General features: G+C 41.2%; 1 protein-coding gene across 3 annotated transcripts in view; it reads right to left on the minus strand.

Moving 5' to 3' along the window:
• LOC113439951 (uncharacterized) overlaps positions 1 to 4619 on the minus strand; it is a 19301-nt gene extending 14682 nt beyond the window's left edge. The window contains exons 1-2 of one of the 3 annotated variants that reach the window (XM_087931449.1): positions 4200 to 4618; positions 1654 to 1743 (exon numbers count right to left, since the gene is read on the minus strand). In XM_087931449.1, coding sequence (XP_087787575.1) covers positions 1654 to 1743; positions 4200 to 4333 — 224 coding nt within the window. In that variant the 5' untranslated portion in view covers positions 4334 to 4618. Of the gene's footprint in view, positions 1 to 1653; positions 1744 to 4199 lie in introns of all 3 variants that reach the window. The other 2 variants (XM_087931447.1, XM_087931448.1) reach the window with 2 other exon arrangements.
• Positions 4620 to 9804: the final 5185 nt, after the last annotated feature.

Below are 9804 nucleotides of genomic sequence, written 5' to 3' on the forward strand. Positions count from 1 at the left end.
AAAGTTGACTTTGAAGGTCTCTGTTCCCACCACAGGAAAGAGCTATTCAATTGGTGCATCACAGGTGCTAGATGCAGTTTATTGGGACCCAGGGGAAATTTGAGACTATTCCTAAGTCTCTAATAAGTGGTTTGAGTGAGGTTGTAGTCACTGTCCGGAGTAAGGGGGTGTCAACCACCTGTGACCAGATAGCACATGTGTGCACCCTCAGCTCATGAAACTTCTCTAATGCTTCCTGAGATGAAGCAGCAGAAGAGATACCCCAAACACCACCTGAAGAGTGAATCCAATAGAACACATGTAACAGCCACGGTACTTTTCTGGGTCAGTTTTTGAGGGTTGAGAATAGGGGCAAAGTGTTGCAACAGTCTCCGTTCTTCAGTTGAGTTTCCAGGCGATTTTGATGGAGAAAAGAGATCTAGCCATAGACTGCAGATTTGCAGGGTTTCTTAAGGTTCTTCTCTCTCTGCTCCTATTTAATATACATGCAACCAGTAGGCAAGTCCAGCCATCAATATGAGGTTAAGTATCATCAACGTTGTATCTCTTCCCCAGCTGACATTTATTTTTCCAGTATCTGGAGGTTATAGATATCTGGATGGGGAGAAACACGTTTTGCTTAATCTAAACAAGACTGAGCGGCTCTGGGTTTTAGGCCCCATGGATCTGAAGACTTTCTCTATTTACTTCTAGATGAGATTCTATTCCCTTCAGACAGAACTGATGTGCAATCTGGCGGTGATTTTGAGTTGTGGCTCCTGTTAAAAGAAGAGGTGGCAGTAGTGGTCAAAAGGACCTTTCTACAACTATATATTGTATGCCAGTAGAATCTCTTCCATGATCAGGAGGCTTTGCTCATGGTTGCCCATATTTTCATTACCTTCCACTTGGACTATTGCAACACTCAGCACATGGGGCTACCTTTGAATACCATCCAGAAGTTACAATTGGTCCAGAAGAAACTAATATGGATAAAGGCACCAATGTAACATTGCTATTACACTATTTCTGCAGGCTCTGGGTGCAATTCAAGGTACATATTATTACCTACAAAAACCATTATAGCACAAGGCCATGTTATTTGTGGGATCCCCTACCTAATACATGGGCAAACAACTGATACAAACTCAAGGTAAACCGCTCCAAACTCGACTGCAGAAAATACGACTTTAGTAACAGAGTGGTCAATGCCTGGAATGCCCTAGACCTCAAACTGTCTACCGTGGACATCACCCCATTCTTAAGAGGTCCTTAAAGGGGTGTGCATAAGCGCACCAGCATACCTACCGTCCCTGTCTTACTGTCCTCACCTGTATTTACTTCTTTTGTTCCTGTTTATGTTCATATTTATACTTGTTATCTTGAACATGTTTGACAAACAAATAAAAAAAAAGTTATGTCTGCCCATCCCATGAAGTCTGACAAACTAGGCATGCTTCAGGTCCTCTCCATGACACAATGCCATCTGACATGATTTCTCTGTTGTGGTGCCTGTCCTTTGGAACACATACTCCTCAAGATTCAGATGGCCCAACCCTGCTGACCTTCCACAAGGGGTTAAAAACTTCATATTTCCTCTGGGAACTCAGTTAAGAAATTAGATTAGCCCATCTGGAAATAAAATAATAAAATTGCATTATTTTAAAAGGATATAGATAAGCTGTCTCATATTCTAGTAAGCAGATTTGTTTTTGCAGATTCCTTATGTATTCAGCTTCAAATGAATTGATGGCATTCATCTCACTAAAAAGAAAGTGCAAACATACATTAATGTATCAGTAACCATTTTCATCTTTTTTGTATCAGGAAACCAATGAAGTTTTTTCAAAGCTTCCAAATGAATACTGCCTTATCTTTTCTTATATACATAACATTATTTTTTATACATTTATGCAATTTATAGAGCATTTTTAATTATAAAGTAAAAGTAAAGTAAAAATGAAAGGCAGTTTGGTGTAGTAGTTAAGGAATCAGGCTAGAAACCAGGAGCCCCCAAGTTCTAGATCCGCCTTAGGCACAAAGCTAGCTGGGTAACCTTGAGCCAGTCAGTCTCTCTTAGCCCTAGGAAGCAGGCAATAGCAAACCACTTGTCAAGAAAACTGCAGAGACTTGTCTAGATAGTCCCTGAAAATTGAACAAGATTGAACAAAAGGAAAAAAGTAAAACATAGACAAATAATAAAAAAGGTATCATGAGTGGCAGATCAACAGATCAGTAGATGTTAATGATAGACAGACAGACAGATAGAATAAGTAGATGATAGACAGACAGACAGACAGACAGACAGACAGATACACTGGAGAGAGAGACAGAGAGAGAGGCAGAGAGACACAGAGACACACACAGAGAGAGAGAGAGAGAGAGAGAGAGAGAGACAGACAGACAGACAGACAGACAGAGACAGACAGACAAAGACAGACAGACAGACAGAGACAGATGAACAAAGTAACCAACCCCATCCCTTCCACATTCAATAGGGGCTCAACATATCCTGCCCCAAGCCTGGGAGAATAACCAGGTCTTTAATAGCTTCATGCAACATCCTCAGGATAGGAGCCATTCAAATCCCTTGGGTAAGGGAATATTATTCCAGAGTGAAAGCACCTAACACAGCAGGCATTCTTCCCTGCTCCCACTAGATTTACCTGCCTGATTGATGGGGCCTAAGCAAAGGCATTCTTCTGAATAGATATGTAGAAGACTGAAGTGCATATGCTGCTTAAGTTTAAAATTGGATCTGCCCAAGGGTTTAATTACGGCCAAATAGCCTGAGTTGAATCTTTCTTATGATTTGTCTTAACACTAAGTTTGTACAAGGCTGATGTTCTTTTACTACGTTCATTTTGTATTTCATAGAATTTCATGATGCATGTCTGCTACATTCATTAATATTTTGTTGATGACTAAGCCCTTGATTAGAGAAGTACTGTATATTTAGAGAAGATTATTTGTGTATGGTAGCATTTAACTTGCTCAGGAATAGGAACCTATTGCTCTGCTCTGCCTTTCCTGCCTGAGACTCCTAAATGCACCTCATTATCTGTTATGTGACACCGAATGCTGGATTAGATAGCCATGATCCTGCAGGGCCCTTCTTATAATCTTAAAAGGACTTTCAACTCCCAGAGACACGGATTGGATCAGGCTGTCAATCATCTCTCTAGCAATCCAGTGTTAATATTTTATACCTCAGTCATTCATTTTTGTCTCAGTATTCGAAACCCAATTATTCCGTTACATAGAAAGCAATCATAGCAATGCTAGTTCAGAAAGAATCCCAAACTAAAATTAGCTAAAATCTTTAGGGGAACCAGGCAAGATTTCAAATTCTCCAGGATTTTTCTCAAACTATTGCAAAAAGAGAGCAAGGGGAAGAAAGAAGTCCCAAGTCTAAGAAACAGATGTGCTGGCTCAGCTCTGGAGCACCAGACTAGAGTCATTCTCAAAGTGAAGACTGGAGAGTAAATGGATAAGTACAGTAAGTGGGTATTGTTGGGGGCAATATGCTGACTCTTAGAAAGGGCTGTAAAGCACTGTGACATGATATGTAAGTCCAAGTGCGATTGCCATATTGGTACAGAGGAAAAGAGACAACAATATCCAGTTTGGAGGTTGATGACCCAACCACCTTTTTACAGAGTCCACCCATTTTCCCTCCTGTCGCTTCACACTTCTGAGCTTGCGTGTCCTGAACTGATTCAGGAGGCCAAATGGCTCTCCAGCCTTGTCGAGGTCACTACACTCGCACAAGAATCATGGTCCTTCCTTTCTGGTTTTGGAAGCGCCAAACTCAAATCATTCCTTCTCCAGTTGAGAAACTGAGGCAAGAGGTGGGAACAAACGACTCTTCCCCGTAGCTAGACCGGAATGTGAATCTCTCAATCACCCCAGGTCAGTTTCAGCATCAAACCCCAGAAACACATCTTGTCTCCTGATGCCCACTTCCTAAACCAGGGGTCTCCAACCTTAGTGACTTTAAGCCTGGTGGACTTCAACTCCCAGAATTCCCCAGCTTTGCTGGCTGGGGAATTCTGGGAGTTGAAGTCCACCAGGCTTAAAGTCACTAAGGTTGGAGACCCCTGTCCTAAACCATATAGGACAAAAACGATGCTCAAGGAAACCTGAGCAGATTTGGGAGGTTCGGCTTTTCACTCTGCCTCCTTGGAAAACGCCCAGCAGCCACAAAGTCCCCCACCTACCTCACCTCTTTCTCGAAAGGGGAACCTGCAGCTGCGGCTCGGTGGGAAAAAAGCCCTCCCGCGCTGGCTGGAGCGACTCCTGTTTGTCGGCTGGTGCCATAGAAACCTTGTCCTTCCCTCCCGCCCCTCGTCATGCGCAGACTCCTAGGAGCATGCCGGAAGGATGTTAAAAGAGTTCGCGGAGTCAGGCGGGCGGGCGTTTACTCCGTTTTTTAGCATATGTGGGTCCCGGGAGATCCCGACGTTCGCGGCGCTCCTGCTGTTGTTAGTACACTTTTCCTCTGCTGGAGGCTCGCCGGACAGCCCCCCTGGGCTGGGAATCCTGGGAGTGTTGGCCAGCAAGCTGGTGGGGTTAAACTTTAAGCAAGAGACGCCTTGTGAGGCTGGGTTATAGGTAGCCAAGCTTTCGCTTCCCCCAGACTAAAGAGATGTCTGGCGATCGAAAATGTCCGAGGTTCTGTGAAAAGATCTTCTTGCCTGTGGGGAATAGTAACGTTTCCAGATGATTAGCTAGTGGGATGAATGGTAGTGCCTTTAATGTTGTTTTGCAACCCAAGCTTTAATGTGAAGATGTTGTTGTCAAATCGTGTTTCACACTAATCCAAACAACAACAGATGCTCCCTCGGGAATTTCTCCTTGGTTTTGTGCCTGATCTATTTAAATAAACAAAACTCCAAAAAATACCCCATGCAGAATGTGTTTGTAAAAAAAAAAAAAATACCCCACACAGAATGTGTTTGTCTTAAAGCTAACTGAAAACAGCGATTTAATGTATGAATGTATTTAATGGTGATGACAATTCTGCCACATTATTTTTTCTCTGTCAAGCACTTGCTGGCTAATAAAAACAGAAAGCATACTTAAGACATTTCTGTATATTTCCAAGATATTTGCAGTCCTTGGATTTGCAGTCCTTGGAGCCTGCTGACCTAACTCAACTGCTAGTAACATCCGCGTGGAATGTGGAAACAAGCCTTATAGTTTATAATGGGGCTTGCTTCCGTGTGTTTGTGTGTGTGTGAAAGACAGAGAGAGTGAAAGGCCGAGATTAGCTGGGAGATTAAAATGTGACTGATTAGTTGTGCTGCAGGTTTGTGAACCAGTCATATTAGTTCATGGTTCAAATCAAGTAAGAGGATTAAGAAACTCTGGGTTTAAAAAAACAAAAGAAAAAACAACGGGTCATCATTGAAGAGCCTGAGCAGTGTGCATGTGTGCGTATAAGATTTTTCTTACAGGCTAAATTTTCAGTAGAAAGAACGCATCACTTGAGTATATAGTATGTGCTGTTTTTGACTGAACAAGTGGGAGTTTTATTTTCATGACTGATTCTGTCTGCATATCATCTGGTTCAAGAAGCTAGATGAAAAAAAAAAGTGCAGTTACACTTTTAATAGTTGTGCTGATGTAGGAATTTGTCTAAGAAGTTGCAACCACTGAAATTCCCTCTTCACAATAGAATGTGATCTCAGAATTGAAATGAAATTGGGCGTAAGCAGGTAATGCTAATTATTTAAGGTACCAGAATTCTACAGAAGGGATATCTTTAGCCTGTAGTGAGTTGCAATACTGACAGAGAATGACAATCATAACTCTACACACAGACAGTCCCAGCGCCTCAGCTAAATAGTACTCTGTGGTTGGTCCATAACTGGGTGCATATTTACATGAAAAAAGTCTTCCCATCCACCATAAAAATACATTCTTTCCTATATACCAGTGGGGAACAAATTGTAAGTATTTACTTTGCCCACTTTGGTGGCATATCTTTTGATTGTCTATGGAGATTCTCAATCATCAAGGTCATGGTTGTCCCAAAGGTGTTTTTTGAAGGAGCAACTGGACTTTCTGATTTTTCTTTGAAGACATTTCACTTCTCATAAGAAAAAGCATCTTTGGGACATATTTTCTGATACAAGGAGCCCTGGTGGTATAGTGGTGAGATTACAGTATTGCAGGCTAACTCTGCCCCACAGTAGGAATTCGATCCTGACCGGCTCAAGATTGATTCAACCTTCCATCTTTCCAAGGTTGGTAAAATGAGGAGCCAGATTGTTGGGGGTAATATGCTGATATTTGTAAACAGCTCAAAGAGTGTTGTAAAGCATATGAAGCAATATATAAAACTAAGTGCTAGTACTGTATTTTCTAATACAATTATATTGTATCCCTTTACTGAGTCCTGTTGCATAGCTGCCCTGCAGGATGGGACAAACTATAGTGAGGGCACGAGGCACTGTTGTAAGGTTGTGACATTCTAGTAAAGTTGCAACAGGCACACCAGCTGAAGCAGGGCATACCCCCACCACCCAGCTAAAGGCTCCACCTGCCATTTAGCAGGAGCCATAACCAAGGGTCATAAACCTCTTTGAGTGGTAGTGCCACTCCATCAAGAAGCAATATTGAAGACATCAGAAACCCATGATGGACAGATAGTCCAGAAGGATACCACGTTCTATGACATTGAAAGCCATTGAGGAGTCAAGAAAAGAAATGACAGATATACTGTCCCCATGTTGCCCTTACTAGAGATAATCCAAGAGTATAGCCAATGCCATCTCAATCCCATCCCAGGAGGGCCAGAATCCTGACGGAAAGGTGTCCAAACAATCCACTTCTTTCAGAATTGTTCAAAGCTGCTGCACAGCCACATTCTCCACAGCCTTCCCCAAAAAGAAAAGATTGAATACTGGACAAAGTAATGGTATCTTGAAGAAGGATGGACCATCACTGCCTTAAGAGATGGTGGCACCAACTCTGGTCTTAAAAAGTAATTAACTTCCATCAAGCCACAACCATAAGTCACCTCTCAGGAGGCCTTAGCCAATCAGGAGAGGCACAGATGTAACACAGAGGTGGCTGAGTGAACAGCCTTCAGAGCCCTGTCCATTTCATCAGGTCCAACAGGATCAATTTCTTTCCAGATAATTGAACTCACCTCAGGGCCTCACCTCAGTCACATCTGCAAGACCTGCTACAGACAAAATTCAGTTTAGATCAAATTTATCTATCAGATGCCTTGGGAATTCTTCAGTGTAACTTATAGGTGAACCTCAAGCCATCCTGTCCAGGATTCAGGACCTCACGAAGAAGGCATCCATGGATGCAATAAAGGCAGGGGAAAATGGCTGCCCTTCCCCACACAAGGGAGGCTCTAATAGCAGGTCTTGCTTGTGTTTGGTTAGATTTGCATCACATTGTCTACTTGTGGCAATCCAAGCCTTTCTCCACCTGCTTTATTTCTTTCCAACTATTTTGGAAACCAAAGAGGGTTCTAGATCTTGGGGTGGGGAAAGGCTTCTTGTGCACAATTTGATCAAGAAGTTTCACCACCCTTTCATTCCAGGTAGCCACAACAGTCTTGATCAGACTGTGTAGCAGACTCTCAGGAACAACCCTAAGCTCCATTGGAACCAAACCATGTCCATCCGTTGCCTGAAGTTGACCAATGTAATAGGACATGCTTCCCTGTAATGGAGGGCAGTGGAGCAGTGCCAGAGAACTGCAGAGGCTTTAGAAAATGATCCAACTATGATGGTGAAACAGAAGACTTCCCCAATTCCACATCATGCTGCCGGTGCTCCAACACGAACAACAGAACATGTGAACGACCACTCTTATGCAAAAATGATCTGAAAGTCCAACAAATTTGGAGGCTGAATATTTCTAAAGACAGCATAATAGCATTGATATTACATGTCCTCATTTCTTATTTTGAAAATATTTTGGAATCCCCTCCCTAACCCATCAATCCTTCCAGGTCTGAAAAGGCTTCAGTTACCAGAATTCTTTGATTGTGTTTGGAATTCTGAGAATTGTAATGTCAACAGACAGAAAGTGTCATAAGTTTGGAGAAACACATGTTCAGGGTTAGCTTTAGCTTTCTATCTGCCACCCTTGTAAAAATTTGAGCCACAATGAGAATATGCCTGTGTTCATGCAAAATAGTTTTTCATTAGTTTACAAAGTGCAAAATACAAATACATGCTTTATTTCAGATGCCTACATGTCTGTGTTGGGTTCTTTGGCAATGATACAGAAGAGGTTCGCCATTCTGTTTTTCCACAATATTTTTTATTAATGGGGGAAGCCTTAGTTCAGCCCACAGTCCTGAAATTTTTCTGGTAGACTCCTACACAAATATTAATGAGGTCTGACGTCTGCTTAGCAAAGCCAGCTATATGCCATTGTATGAGGTTTTGCTTTCTTAAATTAATCCAATCTTGTCATGAGCCATAAATTGACCACATGAATTGGGTTCATAAAATATGGTTAGGTAGTCTGAAATATATAGATGCAGGTTTAGCTTCAAAAAGAATTTTCAATAGATTTTTTTAAAATGTAGAATACCTATGTTTGCAATCAATCCTTTCTCTCCAAAGTGTTTGACTTTGCCTTCTTGCAAGTCAATGTTTCTGATAAATGAAATGTATCCGTGCTCTTGTTTCCAAAGTGTACATTTAATTATTTTTTGTATGTGTGTATATCTCAGGCTGGTAACCAATAACCAGCAACTATTTGTGCTTAATATGAATACACTACAATAGTATAATACTGGAAAGAATGGCAAGACAAAAATCTCCAAAATTACCACATAAGAAGCTGCTCAATCAGGCTGACAGAGTAAGAATTCAAAAATGTTAGATGACCACAGATGGCAGGACTTAACTTTTGGTCTCTAGACTGCCTTCTAGTAATTGTCTGGAGCTTTGCAACCCAAATATGCAATGCATCCCAAATTATGGACCTTGAATTGCAAAGATGTACAACAAAGACTTTGTATGTGATTTTATGTAGGGCCATCAAGATATTTCCTGTGTTCTAAATTTTATATTTTGAATCTTCTTGCTATGTTATCCTGTTTTATTTCACTCTGAACCAAGAGTTGCTGTTTCCATTTTCCATCTGCAAAAATGGTGATTCACAACTGACTCACCCCACAAAAGGGATACATCAAGAGGGTTTTTTTTTTTTGAGGATGCTATATAATTCTTATAGCATAGCTGTATAACATAAAGACCAAGAGAGCAACACAGACATCTGTTTTCTTTTCCCTCCCATTAAAAAGTGAAGAATAAATAAAACTTACTTTGTCAAGCTTTCATTAAGCTTGAAATGAACAAATGGTGCTGAGGTCCAACTTCCATCAATTTATGGCCAATGATAAGGAATGACAACAATTGTGGTTTAACAGTATCTAGGCAGCCACGTTTGCCATTTTTTGCTTTAGGTGGATTTTGTTGGCATCTAGAAAGCTTCCTTGTTCCGTTAGCTTAATCCTATTTACTTTGATTGGCAATGGTTATCCATGGATTCAGACAGGACTGTTCAAGCCAGATTTCTAAATCCCAGGGATTGTGTACATAGTGCATCTGCTATAGCACTGAACACTGACTTTGTTTTAATGTTTTATCCCTCTACTGGTTGTATTGAAGGGACACATGGTAAACAAAATAGTGGTTACTGAAATAATTTTTAGTGCACATACACTAGAGCTCCGTCTGATCATGGTGTTGAATTTTGATTAAACAATTGCCGTGATTTGATAACGTGGATTCCAGACCTGCTCATGTGATAGAGCCTCATTCATTATCCCTTATAACT

The sequence above is a fragment of the Pseudonaja textilis genome, chromosome 3 (assembly GCF_049901715.1).
Source record: "Pseudonaja textilis isolate UNSWEBS1 chromosome 3, rPseTex1.2, whole genome shotgun sequence".
NCBI classification, from domain to species: Eukaryota; Metazoa; Chordata; class Lepidosauria; order Squamata; family Elapidae; genus Pseudonaja; species Pseudonaja textilis.